Source organism: Bos javanicus, chromosome 26 (genome assembly GCF_032452875.1).
Source record: "Bos javanicus breed banteng chromosome 26, ARS-OSU_banteng_1.0, whole genome shotgun sequence".
NCBI lineage: Eukaryota > Metazoa > Chordata > Mammalia > Artiodactyla > Bovidae > Bos > Bos javanicus.
The window spans coordinates 50,467,046-50,493,629 of NC_083893.1; the positions used below are offsets into that span (position 1 = coordinate 50,467,046).

Sequence of the window (26,584 nt, forward strand, 5' to 3'; positions counted from 1 at the left end):
ACGCCCCCTGGACACTGTCCCCCCGGACACTCTCCCCCCTCCCCGACACTGTCCCCCCGGACACTCTCCCCCCGCCACCCCGACACTGTCCCCCTGGACACGCCCTCTGGACACGCCCCCGGAGCCCAGCGCCGCTGGGAGGAGGCCGTCGGCCAGGCGCCTTCAGAGCCCCCGGAACCACGCGCGACCCGCATCGGCCGCGCGGACGGCGCCCATCGCCAGCTTCAGCGCGGCTCCCTGTCGCCTATTCCGGCGTCCAGTCTCCTCCGCGGACCGCCGGGCGCGCGGCGTGCGCTGGGTGACACCACCGGCCCGGCACGCCGGCGGCCCTCAGCCCGCGGCCCGGTGGCCTGGCCTCGCCGCCCTCCTCTGTGCGGGTCCTGCGCAGTTCACACGGGGCCATGCGCTCCCGCCGCAAGCCTCGCCTGAGGGCCAGGGGGTCGCGCTAGGCAGCAGCCACGAGCAGCGCGCGGCCCCTTTAAGACGTGCCCTGTGGGAGCAGGGCCGTGACGTCATGGGCTGCGGGAGGAGTCTGTGCGCAGCCGCGGCGCGGGGGAAGGCGGGGCGGCCGCTGACTGACAGGAACGCGGCGGAGGCTAACTCCCGAGCGCCCCGAGCAGACCCCGCCCTTCGGGCCCCGCCCTGTTCCCAAGCCCCGCCCCTTCAATGCCCCCCCACCCCCGCCCTCCGCGCACTCCCCGCCCCGCCCCGCCCTCATGCCCGTCCCCTCCCCAGTGCCCGCCCCGCCCCTCGTACCCCGGTTCCACCTTCCGCAGGCCCCGCCCCGCCGTCGCCCCGCCCCCGGCCCGGGCGGGCCTCGCCTCTGCTCTCGGCGGCGGTGGCGCTGCGGGAGCTCCGGCGGCCGCGAATCTAATGGCTGCGCCCGGGCCGCGGTGATCGCGGGCGGAGAGCGACGGGCGCGGGGCCGCGGAGATCGAGAGCGAGCGCGGCCGGACCCCGGCCCGGCCCGGCCCGACCGGCCGAGCCCGCGATGCGCCCCGGGGCCGGCCCTCGGCGCAGCTGACGCCGCGGCGCGCGGAGACCCCGGCCGGCCGGCTCCGGAGAGCGGCTGCCCCGGCCCAGGCCGCGATGGCGGGCAAGGCGGCTTCTCCGGGCACCGCGGTGCTGCTGGTCACGGCCAACGTGGGCTCGCTCTTCGACGACGTAAGTGTGGCGCCGGACCCGGGATCCCGGACCCCCGGACCGCGGACCCTGAGCCCCGGGACCAGGATCTCGGTCCCGAAGCCCGAAGTCCCAGGACCCAGACCCCGAGTCCTGAGCCCTGGGACCCCGGGACCCGGGCCGGATCCCTGGCACCCAGGCAGAGACTTGAGCGCTGGACCCGGGAGCCTAGCCCCGTCCCTGGAATCCTGGTCTCCAGGTCCAGCCTTCAAACTCCATGGGTTGAACCCGGAGACCAGTCCCTGAGCCCAGGTCCCTAAATCCTAGTCCTGATCCCTGTCCACGGTCCCCAGTCCTGACTCCAAACCCCAGTTCGAGGGCCCCACACCCTGTACCCAATGTTGACCCAGGAAGCTTGACCCTGAACCCTGGGTTCCCAGACCCAGCCCGTGTCTCCCGGGCCCCAATGCCTGACTTCTGGCCGCTGACTCCCAACTCTCTAGTCCATGGCCCTGGCCTCTGCCGGTCTGCCTGTCTCCCTGCCTAGCCTGTGGCTGCCCCCAAGTGTGGGCGCCCTCATTTTACCTTGTAACTTAGTATCTCTCTAGTTCTCAAACAAGGGGCTTCTGTTGAAAGCCTGGAGGACTTTATGTTTCTTGCCTGTTAAAGAGAAAGATGCGAGAAGCTTTTCAAGGCCAGAAAAAGGATGCTGACTGTCCGAGGCCTTTACCTTCTGGGGCCTCCCACCCGGCACCCGAGGCCACTGGGAGAAGAGTCAGCCAAGGCCTGGTGCTCCCCCGGCTCCGGAGGCAGGCCCAGGCTGACCTAGTTCACGTTGTAGCCGCGGTGCCACCCCGCTGTTGGTACTTACACTGCCAACCCAAATAAAGCAGAATGCGGCTCCAAGTGGCGTGCTTGTTTAAGAAAAGAGGGTGATGGCCCAGATGGAGCTCCAGGCAGCCCCGCACTACACCCCCCCACCCCCACGGAGATGAGCGGTGGGGCGGCCCCTTGACCAAGCAGACCATGGGGCAAACATGCCTTCCACCTCTGCCTTCCTTTGCTGGCTGGCAGTGAGCATCGGTGAGGTGTTTCTTGGGGTAAGTTCATGCACAGGCGAGGAGTGATTTTATTAATCAAAGGTGGGCGCTAGTTTTGTGTTTTTCTGTTTTTAGCTTCCAGGCCGGCGTTCTGTACTTCCCTGCTGGGGGTGACCTGCTTGCCTCTGGCACGGACAGGACAGCTTTATCTAGTTTCACGTTTGATCATTTTCTACAAAAGTGCCCGGTCTGGGTGTGTGTCTGTATATTTAGCATTCTATTCTTGGCTTTCCAGTAACATCCACTCTAACATGGTTTTACTCAGATGATTCAGATCCGTTAGCTGTGGCTTCAGAGCCTCAGAAATGTCAGGAAAATTAAGCACGATGGGGTATTTCAGTCTCAAAGGGAAGAGAATTTTGCTGTGCAGACGTTCTTCCCAACAATTTTCTGACCCCGAGCTCTAGTGTTTCTGTTGTGTTTCAGCTGTGTACACACGCTTCCCTCCATGGATGTTAAAGTGGCTCACTTGGTTTACTTTTGGTTAGCACCAGCCTCTCTCCGACTTTCCATTCTTCTGAAAGGCGGCGTGGAGCGCTGCATCTTGTTTGTATCGTGAAGGAACCTTTGTTTTGGTAAGCCGTGCACAGGTTAATTCTGCTCGGTGGCTTTCGACTCAAGGGCCAGGAGAGACGTGTCTGTCCTCACCCACATCTTTCTTAACGTGCGCAGCTTGGCTGAGGACCGTCCCTCCTCAGCGGTGTGGAGAAGCAGGGGTGGGTGTGGACCAGTCCCCCGGAGCCTGGCCGGGGAAAGCAGCCGTTGCCTGAGTAAAGGACGCTCTGACTCTTCGCTTCGTGGGAGGCCTCAAGAGGGCTGCTCCATGACTCTGTCTTGTGTGGCGTGCGCCCTGCGCACTGACGCTGCTCAGACGGCCCAGTTTCATCATCTGGAAACCAAGCTCCGCCGTGTGGCCGGGCCGTGTGGTGGGCGACATCGGCCCCCTCCTGGGGGACGCGGGTGGGGATGGCCCTGCTGGGTGGGGGACGCGGGTGGGTGGGGATGGCCGTGCCGGGTGGGGGACGCGGGTGGGTGGGGATGGCCGTGCTGGGTGGGCACGGTCTCCTTTCGTGCTCAAGCGACAGGTGGCTGTGTTTGCTGGTGCAGCCCCGTGGGCTCCCCTGGCTGCCCCTCCTTGTCCAGCAGTGACCCCGTGGAGCACTGGATGTGGACTTCCACGTGGCTTGGCCCTAACCCCCTGCGAGCTGCAGAGCGTCCTGTCTGTGGTCGGCTGTGTCCTCGCATGCTCCCCCCGGGCTCCGTCGGGTCTGGGGTGGCTGAGCATCTTGCCCCCTACGGGCCCTCGTGTTGCTCCCCACTGTGCAGTGCTACACACCTGGGGGTGGGCAGAGTCCACAGTACAGTGGTTCTCAAACTTTTCTCGCTTAATTATGGAGTGCCCGAAGAGTCCTCGATCAGCCCCCGCCGGTCAGTCCAGAGAGACCGAGGATGGCGGAAACTGAGACCGCTGTAGGTTCTCTTAGAAGGAAGGTGTCCTCGCATGTCACAGCCCTGGCAGGCCCTGCCGGTCGCGCGGGAGGTGGTGGGATAGAGCGTGAGCCCTCAGGTTGTCTTGCTGTGGACAAAGCTGGGACCTGCCTCACCCCCGGACCCAGGGCCTCCATCCTGGCTGGGGGCGAGCATGCAGCAGGGGGCTGCCCCCCGGCGCCCCAGGGAGCCCAAGGCTGTCCGGAGTCGCCGGTTGGGCTCCTGCTGCCCCGAGCCGCTTGCTGGCAAGACCCCTCACCTGACTGCTTTGCTGACTTTAGACGAGCGAGGCTGCTAGCTGTTGGTTCTTTACGTGGTGGGCTTTTTTTTTTGCTAGAAGTTAGCTGGGAAGGTGGATTCCTGCAGCTGTGGCTTCAGAGCACGGTCCCACCCTTACATGGTAAGGCTGCTTCTTGGGAAGGAGACGAAGCCAACAGCGGGGTTCTGAGAGCGCGGCTCGCTCTTGGGTGTCTGCCTGAAGCACTGGTCCTGCTGTGCCTTCCCGGCCGCATCAGCCTTGAGCCGTCTCCCACCTCCCCCGGTCTGCTTGGGAGCAGCCCTCTCTGTGCCCGGACCTGGGGCTGCCGCCGGCTGTGTGTTGGGGTCTGGGAGCCCCTGCGCTGGGCTGAGCGCCTCATTCACCTGTGCGTCTCCCTCCAGCTTCGTCCGTTTGCCCTGTAGCCCCATTCCCATTCCGTCCTGAAAGCCCCTTGCCCTGGGTCCCCCTCCAGCTCTGTCTCCGCCTCCCCAGCCCTGTGTGCAGGGGGCCCATAGGGGCCTCATGCAGGGCCGGCCTTGGTCCCAGCCCTCTCACTTGCTCTGATGGGGGGAGTCCCCCCACTTCTTGGAGGAGCTGCATTTGGTGATGGCTTCACCAAGGCGTCATTCACGTACATGGACTTCATTCCTGGGAGGTGTACAGCCCAGCGGTTTCTGGAGTCACACAGCTGTGTGACTGTCCCCACAGTCAGCGTAAACTTGTTTTCTGGAAAGGACACTCCGTACGCCTTAGCTGCCCCCTCTCCCTAATTGCCGCCGTCTCCCCAGAAGCCCCCAGCCCTTGGTCAGCACCTGTCTGCTTCCTGTCTCTGTGTGTCTGCCTGTCCTGGGTGTCTCGTGAGTTTATAAGAGCAGCTGGCTGGCATTTTCAGAGCTCAGCAGCTGGATGTTAGCATGTCCGTCACTCTGGTGGCCAAGGACCGCTCTGCCATCTGGCCGTTTGTCCCCTGCCGGCGCTGGGTGTCTGGGCGGCCTTCCATGCACGTTCTGCTTCTCCTGGGCCCGTTCTTGGGACAGGGGTCGGCCGGGCCTGTGTGACTCGCGCTGAGCCTTTTGAGGAACTGCCGGCCATTGTGCAGCATCGTGCGCTCTGCGTCCTCGCCAGCTCAGCTCGAGGGTTCCGATTTCTGCTCATCCTCCAGCGCCCAGCGTCCCCCGTCTTTTCTCCAAGTCTTGTTCTGGGCCTCTGCCCCGCCTCCCAGGATGGCATGCTGCTTCACGGGAGCTCGTCTCTTGGGACTCTGGTCTTTCACTAGCTCTGTACACGGACGCCCAGGAGGTAGGAGGAGCCCCCAGCCCCAGGGAAGGGCCAGAGCATTTGGCCAGAGCTGAGGACCGGTGGCCAGATCTCCTCGAGGACGGTGGCGTGTCTCAGTTTCAGAGGCGGTGCTTCCTGCACTGTCCCTTCAGCCCCAAGGCCCTCGAGGGCTGTGGCGCCGGCCAGGGTGAGGCTGAGCCCCGGGCCTCTCTGCAGACCTCTCCCAGCCCCCGGCAGCGTGGGGACGGCTGTGGGGGAGAGACGGCAGCGGGAGGTGTCTCTGCGTCCTGGCTTTGCTGCCTCTGACCTGGGGCCTCCGCGTCCTTCCCCTGTGGGAATTTTGTCTGTGTGCCGAGTTTGGGTCTCTCTGTAGATGGGGTCCCACCCGGCTCCAGTGTGGTGGGGTTCAGCCTGGTGGGGTTTCGGGGTTGCTCCCCCAGGTCAAGAGGCCGTGCCTGCACTACACACCTCCTCGTGGCCTCAGTGAGCCACGGTCCCACCGCCGCGGTGCGCCTGGGGTCTGCAGCCCGTCGTCTGTCCACAGGCGTCCCTGCCCCCTCCGTCTGCCGCCATCCCCGGCTGGCCGCCGGCGCGCATGGTCACCTGCGGCCTTTCCTCATTCATCGGCGCTGCAGACGCTGGGAGGCCGGAGGCTACTGTGGCAGAGATGTGGCTCAGCTTTAACGTCTCGGATGTTTTGTGTTTTGAACCCGGTGGCGTGAGCCCTGCGGGACAGCTGGGGGAACAGCCCTGAAGGATGGGGTCCCGGGGCGTGTTCACACCCGCTGCCTCTCAGGCTGTGTCCCTCCTCGCGGTCAGGCTCTGGGCCCGCGTCGTGCGCTCCGTTGGCACGTGGACCGAGCCTTCCGGGGGAGGAGGGGCTGCTGCTGCTGACCAGGGTCATCTCAGGTGGACGTTTGCTTCTGGGAAGGGAGCTCCTGCTGGGGGTGATTCCACGACGTGTCAGGTCTGATTCGGAAGTTACAGAACTCAGACCAGGCCTGCCCCCAGGAGACATCCCTCGTTTAGGGAACCCGCCGTCTGACCCAGGAGTAGGGATGAGGAAGCAGGGAGGCTGCCTAGGGGAGGGGGCGAGCCTTGCTGAGGAGCCAGGGCAGAACAGCTCCTTCAATGTGGACCCCCCAGTGCCTGCCCCGGTGGGCAGGGGCGGGAAGCAGGGTGGCAGCATCTGCTGGGGGGTGGGCCCCGTCCAGGAATGGGGTCCTAGGCAGGGGGGTCAGCATGGGGCTGGGAGGCTGGTCTGAAAGGCAGTGGCGAGTCTGAGGGGCGTCTCAGCCCCACGCTCTGTGTCTCCTGGGCCATGGCCCTGCTCGCTCTGTGTCTGCAGGGCTGGGGCCCCTTCCCACCTGAGTGAGTTTCAGGGGGGTGGTCGTGGGCCCGCGGAGGGGGAGGGGGAGGGGCGAGACTGTGGCGCGTTCCCCAGTGGACACGGACGTGGCTGCCTCAGTTAATCGGGGCCCGGGGCGCTCTGCTGATGAGCCTGAGGGTGACTAGACATGAGCTCTTGTGCTGGCTGGGGTGGGCGGTGCGCCCCGAGAAAGGCTCTGAGCTGCGGGACGGCCCACCCCGGAGGACACAGGCTCTGAGCTCGTGGGACACGGGCTCTGAGCTGCGGGACAGCCCACTCCCGGGGACACTGGGGGCCTCGCCCTCGGCGATGCGTGTGGGTGAAGGGCCGCTCCCCAATGCGGCTGAGACGCGGGCCGGCGCAGGGCTGCAGGCTGTCGAAGTGATGAGAGGCGTCACCCACGCTGTTGCTGTGTGAGGGTTTCTGTGACTCCGGAGTTGGAGGGTAGGGGTCGCCCGCGTGTTCCTGAGCCTGTGGGGACCTTTGCCCGTCTGGGTGAGGCTGGGCACATGTGGGCCTCTGTCTGGGGAGCATCCCGGACTTCCTGGGGTCTTCCCAACCCTTCTTCAGTCATGGTCTCTGCATCCACTTAGTTCTGGTGATGAGACCTGTTTTCTAAAACAAACCAGGTGCAGCAGGTTTCTTTGGGAGATGGACATGGCGCTGGGGCAGGGGTCCCTTCGGGTCACTGTGTGTGCAGGGATGGGGACGGTGTGGGGCTCAGGCTGCACTGTGGGAGGATGTGAGCGGGCTGAGCAGCGAGGGCCGCGGGGTGTGGGGGCGCCCTGCACCTGACCCAGGACGCCGCCTGCTCAGCGCCAGACCCCGAGCTCCTGGAACGAGTCGGGGTGGGCGGCTGTGCACACGGCGAGGGGTCCTAACCGTTAGGGACGCGCACAGCGAGGGGTCCTGACCGTCAGGGACGCGCACGGCGAGGGGTCTTGACCGTCCCGTGCAGGGCGAGGGGTCCTGACCATCAGGGACGCACATGGCGCTGCCCAGGCTCACGGAGCTTTGCTTTTGCCTTGAGTAAGAAGCCCAGCCGTCTTGGGAGTGCGGCCATGGGTCAGCGTGGGTCCTCGAGACCCTGGGCCGTTTGTGCCTCAGGCAGGGAGGAGGGACAGTGGCGCGGTGGCCGCCAGGGGTCATGGGGCGACGGGGTGCCCGGCGGGTGTGGGGCCCTGGCGCTGCCCGGCCTGTCCTGGCCGTCCCCACGAGGCCTCGGTGGGCCGCAGCCTTGTCCTCGCCCGTGTCCCAGGCTGGGTGTGCTCAGGCTTCCTGGCGGGCCCCTCACCACGGGTGTGGCCAGCAGGACGTCCCAGCATGCTCACGCGCTCCTTCCCAGGGGCCCCTACGCGTGACCCTGGCTTGCGCCCACACGAGCGCCTTCAGCTGCACCTCCCCTCCCCCAGCAGAACGCGTTCTCCCGTCTCCGTGCTTTGGCATCAGTCCAGGAGTCCCGGCCCCTGGGGTGGCAGACATGCACCCTCGGCACAGGTCACTGCCCAGCTCTCTGCTGCCTTCTCTGCCCCCCCATTAATTACAAGCTCCTGGGTTTTTGTTATGTTTTAGGGTGATCGGGCCTGCTGGCCTCTGACCAGTGGTGCGGGGCTGGGTTTGGGATCCCGCCCCAATGGCCGTGTAACCAGACTTGCAGCCAGCCCGCTGGCCGGCTGGACCCTGTCAGAGCTGGGCGGGGGCTGAGCTGGGGAAGGCAAGTGCCCCCTGCCTGGCACCTTGTGGGCATCAGGGCCCAGTGTCAGAGCTGTCCTCGGCCGTCGGTGCACAGGTGTGGCTGTCAGGGCAGACGGACTCACATTTCCGGCAGCTTGCCCTGCGAGAGTGGAGCCCTCGGTCTGAGAACAAACGTTTGCCGCCGTGCAGCGGTCCCCACCATCCAGCCTGAAGCCCAGCCCTCCTGGCCGCCTGCGGGGCTGAGCCCCCAGCTGCTCACCCCCCAGCTGTCGTCACTGAGGGTCCCACGGCTCGGGCTGTCTGGGGCCCTCCTGCCGAGCGCTGCTCTGCTGGCTGGACAGACCAGCCGGCGTCCGACAGGTGCACAGTTTGCCACGTTTCACGGGTGGTTTTTGGCAAACTGTTGACTGTGTGGACAGCAGCGGCTCCTTGGGGGTCACCCTTCTCACTCCCTGGGTGGGGGGGTAGAGGGAGCCAGAATCCCCCACGAGAGGCCTGCTTCGCCCGGACAGCAGTGGGTTACGACGGGGGCGCCCCTCTGAGCAGTGTCTTGTGGGAGCACGGGGCCACCGTCCGGGGCTCTGCTGTGGCCAGGGGTGACGGACAGCACCCCTCCCTGAGGGGCTGGCATGCCGGCCGAGTCCCGCGCTCTGCCAGGGGGTGGGCTGCTCAGTCTGTGCGAGGGGAGGGCTCAGGCGTGCCCCCTCCTGCTGACCCCGATGCGGGGCGCACTTCCCCAGGTTAGGGGCTGACCCCCACGCCCACCCCGCTGCCTTCTCTCCTGGCAGAGGAGCCGTGAGCCCAGTGTGGCCTCGGGTCAGCTCCCACTGGCCTGCGGGTGCCTCGCCTGCCCCCGGGCACAGGGTCCCTATGTCCGTGCCCGTCTGGGCTCGAGGGCGGGGAGGGCAGTGTTGCACAGGGCCGCAGCGTGCGGTCAGGTGCCCGTGTTTCCGGCCACTTGGTGCTGGAAGAGCAAGAGGCGGCCCTGTGGCCTGTGCCGTCCCCTTTAGGAACAGCGTCTGCCTCTGGTCCCCGTGTGGGGGCAGGTGTTCAGGCTCCGAGAGGCCTGCCCCCAGCCCAGCCCGGCCTCTTGCCGTCTGTGTCTGACCCAGTGGTCATTTCTGCACGTTGGGCCTCTGCGGAGGTCTGTGGGGTACGACAGTCACTGCTTGGGCCTGCGTCCCTGGGGAGGGGGCTCAGGACCCTGTGTCCTCCCAGAGGGGCTGCTCTGGGGACCACCTGGGCTGGGCCAGAGGCTTGAGACCCCCGCTCCGAGCACCTGTCCCGCCTTCAGGGGCTTCGGGGCAGCTTCCGCATGGGTGGTGGAGAGCTGGGCAGGGGCGCTCTGGCCCCGCGGTGAGCCCGGGCATGGGGGGCAGCCCCGGCTCTAGCCATCAGCACTGCCAGCACCCTCGTGGGCTCCTCCCACAGCGTTGCTGGGGCCCCTGCCCTGGGAGACCGCCAGGAAGGGCCGGGGAGGCCCACCGTCCCGGTTTGCCTGCTGGCGTCCCGGGTGCTCTCCCCTGCAGCGTCTCTTTGCCCAGGGCTTAGCTGGGGCGCCTCGGGGGCACGCGCCTGGTCCATCGCAGGCCGTCTACCCCTCTCCACAGGGCGGAATGCGACTTGTGGTGGCTGTGCTGGAATTTGAGGTGACGTGGGCTTTCCTTTCTGTTGGACTCACTCTGTTAAGAATGACATCTGTCCAAGTAACCAGAAAGCTTGTGGGGACAGCTGTTTTGCTTTTGTTTTCTCCTCCATCCCTGTCGCAGTTTGCAGATCTGTTGTAACTTCCTGTTTTTGCCGAGGCGTTGCTTCCCTCCTGGCCGCCTGCAGGGTGAGCGGCCCAGGCGGGGGTGGGGGCGCAGGCCAGCCGGGACGCTGTCGTGGTTATCAAGGCAGCTGGCAGGACACGGGGCATGTGGCGGGAGCTGGCCGGCGGGGCGGGACACAGGGCTGTCTCAGGAGAGCAGGTGGCGGCTCACCTTGGTGGCCGAGCAGCGGCCCCCAGGACCTCGGCCTTGTGTGCGTGGCCCTGGGGACACGGGGGCTGCAGGGGGCACGGGGCAGGGGGTGCGGGCGGCCCAGGGCTCCCGGGCCTCGGGGCCAGCCTCCGCCGAGCGTAGGTATGCGGTGACACCAGCCCCTCAGAGGCTCGTCTTTGAGGACGTTTAGCGCAGCTGCCCACCCAGGGGAGCTCACTGGGCACCCTGCAGGTGTGCCCCTCCCCCAGCCGCACTCCCACCAGCCCGGCCCCAAAGCCCGTCCGGGCGTCTCTGAACTGGTGGCCTCTCGTGAGCTGCCCCCGGCCCGACACCCCTCATGCCTGCCCCTCCCGTCCTTGTCTGACGGAGCAGGGGTCTGTGGCCCAGGGAGAGGCCGGGCAGGTGGGGCCTGGGGGGGCAGGGTCTGGGAGGGGCGTTCTGAGAGTGGGAGGAGTATTTGGAGGAGGTTGCTGGGGGTCCCGAGGCTCAGGGTCCAGGAGGCTCTAGGAGCCCACAGGTCCGCCTGCACATGGCCTGCGGGGCCGGCGCATCCCCCGGTCGTCGCCCTCTGGGGCCGGGCTCCCGACGCCCTTTGCTTACAGGGCAGAGGGCGCGCTGACTCGGACCCCCTGGCTCATAGCTCGTGCTCGGTCCCAGGCTGCCCTGGCTGCTGAGTGCAAGCCGGAGACCATCAGGGACCTCGGCAGTAACTCGCTCAGGCGACGCCCTGAACACAGAGACCACAGAGCGTCTCCTGGGCTGGGATGCAGGGCTGGGTCCTAAAGGCTCTGGGACATGGGAGTCAGCCGGCGAGCTCAGGCAGGGTGGCCGCTGGGGCCGTTGTGGGCTGGAGCAGTGCAGGAAGCGGGGAGCCGGCGTGTGAGGCCACGTGGCTGGCGTGGGCTGGCCTGGCCCACGTGGGCGGTGAGCTGGAAGCCGGCGCTGCAGGACCGTAATGGTCTGTGCATCTGATCATGCCAGGCCCAGGGCCCTGTAGGGGACGCGCGGGGCCAGGCCTCAGTGTGGACAGTCGGCTCCCTCCTCCAGGGAGCTGCCTGTGACCCGTCTGCGTGTTTAACAACTGATACGAGTCGGTGTGGAAGGGGAGGATGCGGGGACTCAGACCCGGGAGGGCGCGCGCTCTGACCGCTGAGGGGTGCTGCTGGAGGCTGCCAGCCCCTGGAGGTGCGCCAGGTTCAGGGGATCCCTCCGGAGGGCTGCCCAAGGAGCCCAGGGTGGCAAAGCGGAAGCACCAGTGTGTGGCCTCTCCACTCAGAAAGCTGGGAATTTGTCCTAGCTTCCAGGGAAATTGACGTCTGTGCGTCGTGATGACCCTGAGAGTTTGTTTTTCATAAGGGCAGTCACGTGGCAAGCCCCGGAGTACCCCAAAGCGCCTCCTCTGCTTTCTGCAGGGTGCTGCCTTCTAGCCACCAGCCCAGACGGACCCCGGGGAGACCTCAGTGTTTTGGGCAGCTGCTGCGCCACAGACCTGTGCTGTGGACACAAAACAAGGTTCTGATGATTAGTAAGAGAATGGAGTCCTCACTGCCCAGCGGAGCCCGCCAGGTGGGGCCGCAGAACTGCGCCCCTGTGCTGGGTCTGCTTCTCTGGAACGGGGCAGGCGGGCGTGGTGCCCCGTCCAGAGCCTGGCTGCGTGTCCGTCCGTGTGTCCTGGCGAGCGGAGCTTGGGCGAAGGCACCTCCAGGCCAGTCCTGCCTTGTTGGGGACGGGCTGCTGAGTCCCTGGGCCTGGACTCGAGCTTCTGGACTGTTTGAGGTGGAGCGGGGCCCGGATGGCGCGTCCCCGCAGCCCAGCGCCCTCTGTCGGCTGAGTTCTGTGCGCTCGCGGGCTCCCTCCAAGATCCACTCCGCCAGGGCCCCGGCCGAGGCTCTTCCTGTCCTCGTGGGGTCCCCATTCCCGGGAGGTGCCAGGGCCCACGGCTGCGTGACCTCGCAGGGAACAGGCACTCAGCATCCCCAACGCGGAGCCTCTCCTTGCTGCCCCTTCAGCCCCAGCCTGGCACCCTCAGGCCCCCGAGTGGCCTCTCCTCCTCTCGGGGTCCCTTAAGGACCTGGTGAGCTGCTGCTGAGCCAGAGCAGGTGGTGGGGTCCCTCCTGGCTCTGGAGGAAACCTGCTCAGCACGCCTGGGGTGCTGTGCCCTGGCCTTTGTGCTTGCTGTCGGGCAGGCGCCGCGGTGGCTCCCTCCCGCGTGGCCCCTTAGGCCTGGACCCCCATCCGGTCTCGCCCCCCAGCTGCGGCCCACGTGTTGTGAAGGTTTCCCGCCATGGAGGGCCCGTCATTCTGCCGGGAGGTCTGCACTGGCTGCGTTCACTTGTTGTTACCATCATCTATGGAGGACAGGGCCGCCCACTCCAGCATTCCTACCTGGAGAATCCTGTGGACAAAGGGCCGGACGGGCTACAGTCCATGGGGGTTGCAGAGTCGGACATGACTGAGTGACTCACACACACACGCATTATCATCCAAACGTCGAGACAAGCTTCAGACCCTGCGTCCCGCTCTTCCTGAGCCTGCCACTCAGCCTGTTGACGTGTTCTCCAGGCTGAGCAGCCGCCACACGGCCCCGCCCTCGGGGCGCTGTCGGCGGTCACTGCCCGCCCCCCACCCCAGACCCTCGTCTCCACTGGTCCACCCCTTGTCTGTGCATCGGGCTATTCTGGACGCTTCCTGCACACGGCTTCGGACACCTGATCTGACTGCTCTTTCGTATCCGTGGTCAGGGCTCATCCACGTCGTGCGTGTAGCAGAATCTGCCCCGTTCACGACTGAGCGCCACCTCGCAGAAGCGCAGACCACACTCTGTCCGTCCAGCAGCTGATGGACGTGTGGGTTTTATGCATCGTGTGGCTGCGAACATTCGTGTTTAAGGTTTTGTGTGAACATGTTTTAGATTCCCTTGGGTATGTATCCAGGCGTGGAGTTGCTGAGTCACAGGATAGCCGTGTATAGCTTCTCGAGGAACTGCCAGACTGCTTCCCGGAGTGTCTGCACCGTTTTGAATTCCCACCAGCAACACGCAAGCGTTCCGGTTTTTCCACATCCAGAAACACTTGTTTTTATTCGCCTGTTTGAGTCCAGCCGCCCCGCTGGGCGTGCAGCGCATCGATCTGCGTTGCCCTGACAACCGATGATCCTGAACGTCCCGCCTCCCCCTGCCATGTGCCTCTTGGGTGTTTGTTTGTTTGTTCACCTACTTTGGAAAAGCATTTATTTACATCTTTTGCCCGTTTACAATTTTCCTTAATTGTTGAACTTTTCTGTGCACATTCTGGTTGTAGATTCTTCTCACACACACGATTTGCAAATGTTTCTCTCGTTCTTCGTGCTTTCTTTTCACACGCTTGGTAGGGTCTTATTGAAGCCCTAGCGTTCCAAACATTGACGAAGTCCAGCTTGTTTGTTTTTCCTTTGGTTGTGCTTCGGATGTCACATGTAAGAAGCTGTTGCCAGGGGGAATGTGAACTGGTCCAGCCACTGTGGGGAAGTGTGGAGGTTCCTTATGAATTAGAAGCAGAGCCACCTCGGATCTTGCAGGCCCACTCCTGGGCACGCACCTGGAAAAGACAAGAGCTGATCAAGCAGAGGCCTGCGCCCTGCTGTCAGTCACAGCGGCAGTGTTCACAACAGCCAAGACACAGAGGCAGCCTGCGTGTCCACAGGCAGATGCGCGGATAAGGAGGGCGTGGTGAACACGCACATGGAATACTGCTCAGTGTGAAGAGAACGAGCGAACCCCGTTTGCAGCAGCAGGGACGGACCTAGAGAGAAACACACTGAGTGAGTAAGTCAGAGAAACACACGTGTCGCTCACATGTGGGCCTACAGTGCGGTGCAAGTGAGCCTATTCATGAGACAGAAACAGACCCACAAACACAGAAAACAGAGCTACGGGCTACGCAGGGCGGAGGCGGGCAGGCGACTCAGGAATTTGGGATTAACAGGTGCACACTGCCGAACACAAGGCTTCCCGGTGGCTCAGCGGTGAAGAACCCGCCTGCAGTGCAGGAGACTCAGGAGATGCGGGTTGGATCCCTGGGTCGGGAAGGCACCCTGCAGGAGGGCACGGCAACCCACTCCAGTGTTCTTGCCTGGAGAATCCCGTGGACAGAGGAGCCTGGTGGGCTGCAGTCCATGGGGTCGCACAGAGTCAGACACGACCAAAGTGACTGAGTATGCACTGCTGCTGCTGCTGCTGCTAAGTTGCTTCAGTCGTGTCCACTCTGTGCGACCCCAGAGACGGCAGCCCACCAGGCTCCCCCATCCCTGGGATTCTCCAGGCAAGAACACTGGAGTGGGTTGCCATTTCCTTCTCCAGTCAATCAGCTATACTTCAGTTTAAAAAATACAGGGAAGACAAGAGGGAGAGAGAGCAGAGAGAACAGAGCCCATTGCCAGTCCAAAGTCGTGAAGATTTATTCCTGTCTTTCCTCTAAAGCTAACAGTTTTAGCTCTTCCATGCAGATTCTAGATTCACCTTGACTTAGGTGGTTCAGACAGTAAAGAATCCGCCTGCCGCACAGGACACCTGGGTTGGATCCCTGGGTCAGGAAAACCCCCTGCAGGAGGGCATGGCAGCCCACTCCAGTCTTCTTGCCTGGAGGATCCCGTGGATAGAGGAGCCCAGCGGCTGCAGCCCCTGGGGTCGCACGGAGTGGGGCCTGAGTAAGCGCACCGGCACGCAGCTCCTAGACTCATCCCGACGGTGCTTCTGTGCCTCGTGTGAGCTGGGCGGCGCCCTGGTTCCTGGGTGTGTGCGTGTCTTGCTGCCCAGCACTGTTTGTTGGAAAGACTGATCCCCCCATTGAACCGCCTTGCAGGTTCAGCGTAGTCACCCACCCTACCTGACTGTAGACATATAGACTTTCTCTTGGCCTCTCATTTCTGTTTTCTTCATCTCTCGTCTGTCCGTATGCCAGGACCAGAGGGTCTTGGTAACTGCAGTTCACAGCGAGTTTTGAAATAGGAGGTATGGGTCCGCCAGCTTCTGGTTTTTCACGTTTCTTATGTCTGTCCTGGGTCTCTGCGTTTCCACGTGAATTCTGGGCTTCGCCCGTCACCCCCAGCTGGCATCCTGCTGGTGGCTGCCGGCTCTGACTCCGGGTCCCCTTCCTGCATGAGGAGCTTCGGACAGTTTTCCTCCGCGCCCAGCCCCGGGCAGGTGGCCCTCCCTGCAGTTTGCTGGCTGTGCCTGCTGCTTGAATGAATGCAGAGCAGGGCCTCCTGCACACTTTGGCTTCCTGGGCCCTGCGCTGGCAGGTCCGAGCCCCTGAGGGTCATCGTGGGCTCCCTTCATGGTGGGCTCCCTCTCTGACACAGGCAGGCACAGTGGTCTAGGGTTGTCCAAGTCGACCCCAGGGCAGTCTGTCCAGCCTCCTGGTGGCCCGAGGACACCTCCGACCTGGAGGAGCCCACGCGGCTGGCTCTGGGGGCTGCCCCTGCGTCCAGCCCTGGTCCCCCATGAGTGTGGACACTCTCCGCCTTGGGCGGTTTCCTGGGGCCCTTGAGGACCAGATGCGGCCTCGAGCCCTGCTGCCATTGCTCCGCGTCCCAGGAGAGAAGCGCTTCTCGCAGCCAGGCGGGCCTGGCGCCACCAGTGTGAGCAGCGGGTTGACTCGAGTCCTTGGGAAACAGCTTCCCGTGGGACACACCGACCCCGCGTGCCCTGCCCCACCCCTACCCGCCCCGCTCTCCCTGAGGCTGCTGGCGGCCGGCCCCCTGCTGCCACTCAGACACCTCACGGCGGAAGGTCAAGGTCACCGCTCCCAGCACGAAGTTGCTTTGGGGGGACCCGAGAGAGTCTCAGCTCTGGGGCTGGCTGGAGTGCTGAGCTGGCTCTCACCAACCACACTCCGGACCCTGCCTGGGTAGGAGGAGGCCCGCCTTGGCCCGAGTGGTCGGCCTGGCGTCCACGCCCAGCACTCGGGGTCCTCAGGGGCCCACGGAGAGTCTTCCATCCCCACAGAGACTGAGCTCTGTCCTGGGCTCGGTCTGAAGCGAGTACCAGGCCCTCCCGGGGGTGGAGGCCCCTCTAGAAGTGGTGTGGCCGCACCGACCCAGGTCTGAGCCCCGCTGTCGGTTGCAGGGGGACCACGGCCCGGTTGCCCGCTCTCAGCCGCGGGTGCAGGTGCCGGAGGTGGAGCTGGTGTCTGAGCGGAAAGGGAAGCTTAACGAGCAGGCGGCTCCGCTGGGCCCAGTCCACCCTTGCGCTGCCGTGGGGCAGGAGGCGGGGCGCCGGGCCTGCCCGGGGCCTGGGGCAGCGGGTCCTGCAGCCTTGCCGAGGTGGGCGTGGGCAGGCCTCCTCTGCTCCGCGCTGGGGTGGGGCCCAGGAGCCGCGGGGGCCCTGTCTGGCCGGGGTGCTGTCACCCTGAGGCTGCGTGACCCCCGCTGGGCATGCCGGCTGGTAGGTCTTCACACGCCCCGTGTGAAATTCTGGTCACTATGAACAGCAATACTTTGGCCTAAAATATTCTTTTCCAGCAGCTTGTCATTAGAGCCTAAAAACAGACATTTTAGTCTAAAACAGAAAAGGAAGAGCTATTAATAGAGTGAAAGGCAGGAAAGCCTGGCGCGCTGCAGCCCGTGGGGTCGCGGAGTCGGGCGCGGCTTAGTGACGGGACAAGAGCGTCAGCAGAGGGAAGGCTGTTCGTGGCTCCTTGCTCACGGCCGCGCCTGAGCCGGCGACCCTGGGCGAGTGCAGGGCTGGGTGCTGGGGGCCGGGGCCGTCAGGGCCTGCAGGGCCCAAGCGCGGAGCTGCCCGCCTGTGTCCTCCGTCTCCTCCGCTTGACATCAGTCTGCGGCGGGACACGGCGCGTTTGTGTCTGCTTTCCTGGAGGTTTTATAAAAACGGCCCTTGATGGGTGTTGATGGCTCTGAGATGGAGACCACGTGAGTGTGCGTGTAGAGTTGACAGCCTGTATATAGACAGGCGTCGTCCTAACAAATTACCTTCCGTTTATTGCTCCTTCGCAAACACTGGTTTTCAGAAACACAGGAGCAGTGATGGTCTCTGTTGACTTTAAGGAGGGCGTGGGGCACGCAGGGCCCCCCTTCCTGAGTCTGAACTGCGGGGAGGAGCCACTGGCCAGGGCCTCGCGGACACCGTCCTGGGTTCAGACACAGTCCGGGGACCATTGCTGAGCAGCGGGGTCTTGGACTTTTGCCCAGGCCGTTGACCCGGAAGGAAGAGGGAGGCCCCCGTGCGGGTCAGGATCTCTAGGCGCAGCAAGGCCTCGCAGGACTGGCCCTGTGCCCGGGCTCTCCCGGGACTGCCGCAGATGCGGCCCCCAGCCTCGCGCCCCACGCCCCTGGGCCCTCCGGTCCTCGAGCCCGAGACGCCTCCTTGCGTGTCCGGGCGTCGAGCAGCTGTCGCCGGCTTAGACGCCATGGGAGGGACTCGGGCTCATCCCACGGCATGTGCTGGCCAGCCTGGGTGGTCTGCCGCCCACCGCTGAGGCAGAGGGCAGAGACACCCTGGTCAGAAGGGGATGAGGTGGTGTCCCCGAGGAAAGGGGGTGACCCGCGGGGCTGTCCCGGCCGCAGTGCATGGCTCCTCTGAGGCCCGCCGAGGCTGACCCGCTGCCGGCCGCCCTGGGCCTTTCTCAGCTACGAGGGCACCCACCTGCGGGCTGGCCCCGTGGGGCTGGCACCGTGCTGCCTGTGCGAGTGCTGGGGAGGCCCTCAGTGGCTCACCCGTCTGCCGGGTGGTTTCCAAGCTCTTCACACCTGGCAGTGCTATTGTCGGCCGGGGGGCCCAAGCCACCAGGGCCACCCGAGGCGGTCAGTGTCCCCCCGCCCCTGGTACCCACAGAGACGGAGCTCTGGGGCGGAGGCTCCCTGGCCCTGCCTGGGTGGGACTGAAGCAGGGCTGGGGATGCGGGGGCTCTCAGACCCCCGGCCACGATGATGGGGGGCCTGTGTCCTTACAGCCTCTGTGTGTTTTCTCTCTGGGCCTCCTTTGGCCTTTGGAGCAGGGGTGACGGGCCGTAGGTTCAGGGGTGACGGGGGTCGTAGGTTCAGGGGTGAAGGGCCGTAGGTTCAGGGGTGACAGGTCCGTAGGTTCAGGGGTGACGGGGGCCGTCGGAGCAGGGTGACGGGGCTGTGGTCTGAATTGGGAGTCTAGGCAGGAGCAGGCAGGAGCTCGGTCAGAGTCTGGGCCGTGAAGCCCCGGGCCCAGAGCTGGTCTCGGGCTTGGACCTGGTACCAGGGTCTCCTCACTGCCTCCCGCACAGCCCCTGACCCCCGGCCCTGGACCAGGCTTCTGGTTCTGGGGTTTCCACTGGGGGAGTGGCCCGGGACTCCCTGTGAGGCTTGAAGTCAGGCCGTCCCTGCGGGGGTGGCTCTGTCTTTTCCTGGCGGATGAGGGCTCTCTGGTGCGGATGCTGGCTTTACATTTAAGACAGAAATTAAACAGGCGTGTGTTCGTGCTGGCGAGTTTTGCAGGAAGGCTCGGGTGTCGTGTGTTAGTGAGTGAGTGTAAAGCGTGCACAGGTGGGGAAGCGATGGAAGACACCCCCGGCGGAGAGGGTTGTCATCACACACTGTGTGGCGAGTAACCTTAAGATCAAAGGCCTTCTTTTCTCAGCGCTGCTCCTGAAAAGCAAAGTGTGAGGGGGTGTCCCTCGAAAGAGGCCACAGAGAAAGGAGCGGCAAGAGGGAGATGAGCCCAGACCCCCAGCACGCGGGCTGGCTGTGTGGCATCGCCATGACTGCTGCTCGGGCCTGACCCACGGGGTTCAAGTGCCCAGTCCTCATCACTCCATGTTTCGAGAGGCAAGGACGTCCGTCCTCTCGAAGCTCGCCAGCCAGGGCCTCCAGCACAGGCTCGCAGACCCCGTCTCTAGAGCCGGCAGGCTGGCCGGGCACAGCGGCAGGGCCCCCGCTGCCCCTGCGGGCTCCTCTGCCGTGCACCGCGCCCCTTCAGCCGGTGCCCTGGAGCCCGTGAGCCGCAGCAGGAGAGTAGCCCCGCCCGCTGCAGCCAGGGAAAGCCCCCCCAGCAACGGAGACCCAGCGCGGCCAAAACAATGAATAAATGAATAAATAAGATAAACATGGGGCAGTTAACAAAGTCAGCGGTGGATGGGCAGCATGATGAGGGTACAGCGTGGCTTCTGGGTGCCCAGCACAGCGGGCGATGGGGTGACGCTCCTCGGGACCCGCGCGTTCCAGCCTGCGCGGGGCTCCCTTGGGGTTGACTCCCGTGGCGTGTGTGTACCGCGTGCCCACCGTGTGCCCGGCCCTGCATGGCCCGGGGGACGGTGCCAGTGGGCGAGCCGTGCTCGGAGGCCCAGCTGGCCCTGCTCTGTGGGAGGGCGTGGACACCCCCACCCATGGCGCGCCCTGCAGCCCGGCCGAGTGTGACACGTCCCCACACGTCTGTGTCACGTGGTGCCTGTTTGAAGACTTACTTCCATTCCAAATCTAAACACTTAAGAAAGTGAGCTAGACTTTTCTTTAGGAACTTTTCACCTCTCTGTCTTTGGCATCCAGCCCGCTGGTGTGGACGACACGCATGGTGTTCGAGGTCTGCCGAGATCTGAGCGCCCCCCTCGCAGGTGCCCCTGGACTCGAGAGTTGGACGGGGGCGCGGTCAGGGCTGGAGGTCCGTGTTTGTCCGACTCTCCACAGACCCGTGTACCAGGAGCTCTCCCTCCTAGTTGCGAGGCTCTGAGTTTGGGCTGTGTCATGGAGGCGACTTCAGCAGGATGTTGGGAAAGAGACGAGGCGGTCACCGGCCTCCCGGGCAGTGAGGCCCCATCGTCCCGGCCGGCCGCCAGGAGCAGTCTCGGCATGCCTGTCATCTGCCCACCTGCAGTGACTCCCTGGGTTCCCTGAGGGCCCTATCAAAAGGAAAACATCTTTAAGGTGTTAATTTATTCAAATGTGCCCAAATAACTTTGAAAATTTTTTTTTCAACAAAAAATTTGTTTTCTAACAAAACATATGTGACCACACTGACCCTAGAGAAGAGAGAAAAGCGGAACCAGCCAGTCATTTGAACCGAGAGATCAGCGGGCTTGTGAGGGCCCAGCCCCAGGAGGCTCGGGGTGTAGGTGTCCTGGAGTGGGTCCCACTGGACGCTCCGGGAGCTCCCCCTGCGGTTCCACCTGAGCCGCCCACGAGGCCCCAGGGCCGCGGATGCAGCGCCAGCCCGCTGCAGGTGGCCCTTCTGCCTGGCCGCGGGATGGCCCTGGGGGGGCAGTGGTCAGCAGCGGATCAGGAAGGTCAGACCCAGAAAGGCGGGGCTGGGCAGTCGAGCTTATTAGAGTTAATGGTTTTATTAAATTACTGTATTTGTTTTAATTGGAGAGTAATTACAGTATTGTGGTGGTTTTTGCCATACATCAACATGATTGGCCACAGGTGCATCCTGAACCCCGCTCCCACCTTCCTCCCCATCCCGTCCCTCTGGGTCGTCCCAGAGCACTGGCCTTGGGTGCCCAACTTCATGCATCAAACTTGCACTGGTCGTATATTTCACATATGGTAATAATATACATGTTTCAGTGCTGTTCTCTCAAATCATCCTGCCCTCGCCCTCTCCCAGAGTCCAAAGGTCTGTTTACATCTGTGTCTCTCTTGCTGTCTCGTATACAGGGTTATTGTTACCATCTTTCTAAATTCCATGTATATGCGTTAGTATACTGTATTGGTGTTTCTCTTTCTGACTTACTTCACTCTGTATAGTAGGCTCCAGTTTCATCCACCTCATTAGAACTGATTCAAATGTATTCTTTTTAATGGCTGAGTAATACTCCATCAAGTATATGTACTACAGCTTTCTTATCCATTCGTCTGCCGATATATGTCTAGGTTGCTTCCATGTCCTGGCTATTATAAACAGTGCTGCAATGAACACTGGGGTACAAGTGTCTCTTTCAATTCTGGTTTCCTTGGTGTGTATGCCCAGCAGTGGGATTGTGGGGTCGTATGGCAGTTCTGGTTCCAGTTTTTTAAGGAATCTCCACACTGTTCTCCATAGTGGCTGTACTAGTTTGCATTCCCACCAACAGTGTAAGAGGGTTCCCTTTTCTGCACATGGAGTTAATTTATCAGTAGGAAATCCCTTCCTGGGTCATCTCCATAGATGCTAAAGTTATATATATTTGATAAAGTTCAGCATCTCTTGATAAAATTGAAACCAGTAGCTGTATCCTTCATTTGATTTTAAAACATGGAAATCAAACATCTCCATTAGATTCAGGGGGTAAGGCAAAGATATTTGATGCAAACAGGATTATCTGGGGCTTCCCAGGCGGCCCTGGTGGTAGAGTCTCCCTGCAGTACAGCAGACACGAGCTGTGGGTTTGACACCTGGGTCAGGAAGATCCCCTGGAGAAGTGAAGGGCAACCCACTTCAGCATTCTTGCCTGGAGAATCCTGTGGACAGAGGAGCCTGGTGGGCTACAGTCCATGGGGGTCTAAAGAGATGGGCATGAGTGAGCACACACACACACGCACACACACACACGATCATTTAACATGTTTGAGAAGCGCTGGCTCGTGCCATCAGCAGGCGACTGAGAGGAGCACAGCTGTTGCGGTGTTAGAGTGGACACGGTGACACATGGCTGGAAACACTGGAGAAGCTCCTGAAAGCCCACAGTGCACAGTACAAGCGCTTAGAAGTGAGTTTAGTGCGTTCTTAGACACCCAGACAGGAAACAGGGGGTCCTGTGTATGACAAGGAAACACACAGGCATGAAGGGCCACGTGGGGGCTGGCCCCGGTGCTGTGAGGCTGACCCCCTCTCCAGGTAAGCTGGTGCCGGCGTCACCCCACCGTCCCATCCTGCCCTGCTGGTCACCGGATGCCCCCACTCCCGGGAGCACCCACGTGTTGTGTCTGAGTTTCTGTTAGTCTTCCTGTTTGTTCCTTGGTTCAGCTGTCCTTCAGCGTGGACTCACGGACTTTCGTCCTGTTCCTGAGTCGCAGCCATGACTGTAGTACACAGGGACGCAGGTGAGCGGCGCTGGCCATGGGGAGTCTTACAGCCAGCTCCGCGTTCATGCCCGTCCTGCTGTTTTCTGAGCGCTTCCTGACTTTGGGCCCAACATGGTGCTCCCAGCAGCTCATCTTGGACTTTCCCTACCCAGGCCTGGAGTTGGCCCGTTCTCCAGAGTCGGGCTCTTTCCTTGAAGACAGGGTCTGGGTGCTTATTCCTGGGCATGTCACAGGAGACTTCCTGTCACAGACAGAGCCTGCTGGAAGGCCCCCCAGGGCCCCCGGTCTTGTCCAGACCGTCTGGCAGCCGGTCAGGCCAGCCGGCCTGCTTACAGGGGCCCGGGGCCAGCCCTGGGTGGGCACGTGTGCCCCTAGACCACCAGCACTGCTGGCAGGTGTCCAGGTAGGGCACACGCAGTGGCATCCGGGACTGCTCTGAGTGCGGTGGGTGGCGGGGTGGCGGGGCACTCAGCCGCTGGTGCAGGGGCCACACGCCGGGGACGCAGGCCTGTGGGGCTGCAGGGGCCGCGCGCCGGGGACGCAGGCCTGTGCGGCTGCTGTTGGGAGGCGTCGGGTGGCCACAGCGCACACGGCTGTGCTGCAGACGTGCACACTGCCGGGAGAGTCGAGGGGCAGAGGCTAGCCTTCCTTGTCTCACGGGGAAGACCGTGACCCTGTGAGGCGCTGCAGGCGCCCCTGCTGCCGGGGCTGTTCTGCTCCATAAACAGGTATCCAGCCCTCACTTGTACACCTGGAAACGCGTGCGATGTGCGGTGTCAGTTATGTCTCTAAGAAGCTGGAGACGAGGTCGGGGGGCACGAAGAACCAGAAAGACCCAGAAGTGCACGCGAACTTGCCCTCCGAGCCGGCGGGGCTCTGTGGTGTCCGCAGCAGCCCGGTGGCCCGTGAAGAGCAGAGCTGAGTCAGACCAACTGCCGTCCCCACACCCGAGAGCACCGCTGGGGTGGGGCACCTTCGCCTTCTGCAGCGAGTTCTCAGGAAGGGCCCAGGAAACCACTGTGGAGGGTCCCCACCATGCGCTCGCCGGGCAGGGCGCTGAATCCGCATGCTGAGCAGATGAGACACAGGAAGGTACCAAGGAAGTGAAAGGAAGCGGAAGTCGCTCAGTCGTGTCTGACTCTGCGACCCCAGGGATTATACAGTCCATGGGATTCTCCAGGCCAGAACACTGGAGTGGGTAGCCTTTCCCTTCTCCAGGGGAGCTTCCCAACCCGGGGATCAAACCAGGGTCTCCTGCATTGCAGGTGGATTCTTAACCAACTGAGCCATCAGGGAGAGTACCAAAGTGATTTTTTCTTTAAAAAATCCAGGCATAGAGAAGACCTTTCTGACTAGCACGTGAACACGTGTACATGCCGGCACACACGCACTCGTGCACACACGTACTCGTGCACACACACACCTGTGCACACATGCACTCATGTGCACACACACTCGTGTACACACACACACAGAATCCACAGCCGTCTTCACAAAGGTCAGTCCGTCCGTCCTGCCCATGTTGGCCTGTCTGTCCTGCTCCAGCCTCGCTCTAGGCTCTGGGGAGAAGCTGGTGAACAGGACACAGCAGACAGCCCGCCTGTCCGAGTGGCTTGCCTTCCAGCCAGCGTCTGACTGACGTTCATGCTCAGAGTGTTTGTTTCCACATAAGGCGGCCTCTGTGGGGTCGCATAGAGTCGGACACGACTGAAGCAACTTAGCAGCAGCAGCAGCAAGGCGGCCTTGCGAGGTGACTGCACGGCTTGGTGTGCTTCTCACAGCTGTGCCTGCTCCCCGGGCCCCACCATCTGCCCCGAGGCCCGCTGACCGTCCCCCACCATTATTTCAGTGCCTGGTTATTGATGGTACGTTGTTAATTTTCTCTGAATGCAAAGCTTGCTGTGACGCGAATTACACTCCCAGCTAGTTTGGCATTACACGATAGCCTCATGCTCAGTGGCAGCATCTGCAAAACGCTCCTGTAACTCGGTGAGAGCCCAGCCATTCTTCCTCGTCTTTGCTCTCCCCATGCGAGGCCCAGATGAGGTTTCGCACGCAGACCCTTGCGAAGACCGCTTTCGTCAGCGCTGATAGGGAGGTCTGTCCTGGAAGTTCAGAAGTGTGTCTGGCAGCCCCGTGAGAGCAACAGGCTTTTCAAACGATTTTAATTAACCCTCGATCTTTCCATTTCAAGCAAGTCTCTATGAGTTTTGTGAGACAATGGAAGCTTAGTTAATAAAGATTGAAATTTTATTGCCAAAAACAGTAAATGTGAATTCATGACATATATTTGCAAAAATAAACGTAGATTGCAAGTGATATATGTATGTTTTGAACATTCTTTTCAACACTGGACATCCAGAAATGTCTGATGAATTCTGGTCACACAATAAACAGCATTAAATTCAGACACTGCATCTTTTTCTTTCAGATTGTCATTGAGTCTCTGAAGTTAAAAACAATTTGAATTTTACTTAGTTCAGTTCGGTTCAGTTGCTCAGTCATGTCTGACTCTTTGTGACCCCGTGGACTTCATCTGGCCAAGCTTCCCTGTCCATCACCAACTCCTGGAGTTTACCCAAACTCATGTCCATTGAGTCGGTGATGCCATCCAACCACCTCATCCTCTGTTGTCCCCTTCTCCTCCAGCCTTCAATCTTTCCCAGCATCAGGGTCTTTTCCAATGAGTCAGTTCTTCGCATCAGGTGGCCAAAGGACTAGAGTTTCAGCTTCAGCATCAGTCCTTCCAATGAATATTCAGGACTGATCTCCTTTAGGATGGACTGGTTGGATCTCCTTGCAGTCCAAGGGACTCTCAAGAGTCTTCTTCACATCACAGTTCAAAAGCATCAGTTCTTCGGTGCTCAGCTTTCTTTATGGTCCAACTCTCAAATCCATACATGACTACTGGAAAAACCATAGCTTTGACTAGATGGACCTTTGTTGGCAAAGTAATGTCTCTGCTTTTTAATATGCTATCTAGGTTAGTCATTAGCTTTTCTTCCAAGGAGCAAGCGTCTTTTAATTTCATGGCTACGGTCACCATCTACAGTGATTTTGGAGCCCAAGAACATAAAGTCTATCACTGTTTCCATTGTTTCCTCATCTATTTGCCATGAAGTGATGAGACTAGATGCCATGATCTTAGTTTTTTGAATGTTGAGCTTTAAGCCAGCTTTTTCACTCTTCAGTTTCATCAAGAGGCTCTTTAGTTCCTCTTTACTTTCTGCCATAAGGGTGGTGTCATCTGTATATCTGAGGTTATTGATATTTCTCCCGGCAATCTTGATTGAAGCTTGTGCTTCATCCAGCCCAGCGTTTCTCATGATGTACTCTGCATATCAGTTAAATAAGCAGGGTGACAATATACAGCCTTGATGTACTCCAAATTGAGAAATTTGGAACCAGTCCATTGTTCCGTGTTCGGTTCTGACTTGCTTCTTGACCTGTATACAGTTTCTCAGGAGGCAGGTCAGGTGGTCTGGTATTCCCATCTCTTAAAGAATTTTCCACAGTTTGTTATGATCCACACAGTCAAAGGCTTTGGCATGGTCAATGAAGCAGAAGTAGATGTTTTTCTGGAATTCTCTTGCTTTTTTGATGATCCAGCGGCAATTTGATCTCTGGTTCCTCTGCCTTTTCTAAATCCAGCTTGAACATCTGGAAGTTCTCAGCTGATGTAATGTTGAAGCCTGGCCTGGAGAATTTTGAGCATTACTTTACTCGTGTGTGAGATGAGTGCAATTGTGTGGTAGTTTGAACATTCTTTGGCATTGCCTTTCTTTGGGATTGGAATGAAAACTGACCTTTTCCAGTCCTGTGGCCACTGCTGAGTTTTCCAAATTTGCTGGCATATTGAGTGCAGCACTTTCAAAGCATCATCTTTTAGGGTTTGAAATAGCTCAGCTGAGTTGTACTTAAATGTCTTATTTTAAGAGGCTGACTTAGGATAGTCTTGTAAAGGCTCCTTGTTGGTGAGCCCCATTTGCACCACTGCGGTGAGCCGTGGCAGCCTGGACCCCCAAGACCCAGGGCGGCAGGACGCCCCCTGTGCCCCTGGCCGTCGGCACGAGCTTGGGGGGTGGTGTCACTTGGCGGGGGTCCGTCCAGATTCTGTTCATAGACTCTGACAGGTGCCCCGCGCTTCTGGGCAGTGCCGCTGGCTGCAGGGCGAGACTGGGGCCACCCCTGACTGGTGCCCCGCGCTTCTGGGCAGTGGCGCTGGCTGCGGGGCGAGGCTGGGGGAGAGGGAGGGCCCCTGGGCGCCTCAGACCCCGCCGCGTGCATCCTGGATGTCTGCACCTCACGCTCTTACATGCCCTTGTCTTTC

General features: G+C 61.6%; 1 protein-coding gene across 3 annotated transcripts in view; it reads left to right on the top strand.

The window, feature by feature from the left end:
* The first annotated feature begins 790 nt into the window (after positions 1 to 790).
* INPP5A (inositol polyphosphate-5-phosphatase A) overlaps positions 791 to 26,584 on the top strand; it is a 144,352-nt gene continuing 118,558 nt past the window's right edge. The window contains exon 1 of one of the 3 annotated variants that reach the window (XM_061403914.1): positions 791 to 1,164. In XM_061403914.1, the coding sequence (XP_061259898.1) occupies positions 1,090 to 1,164 (75 nt within the window). In that variant the 5' untranslated portion in view covers positions 791 to 1,089. The remainder of the gene's footprint in view (positions 1,165 to 26,584) is intronic. The other 2 variants (XM_061403912.1, XM_061403913.1) reach the window with 2 other exon arrangements.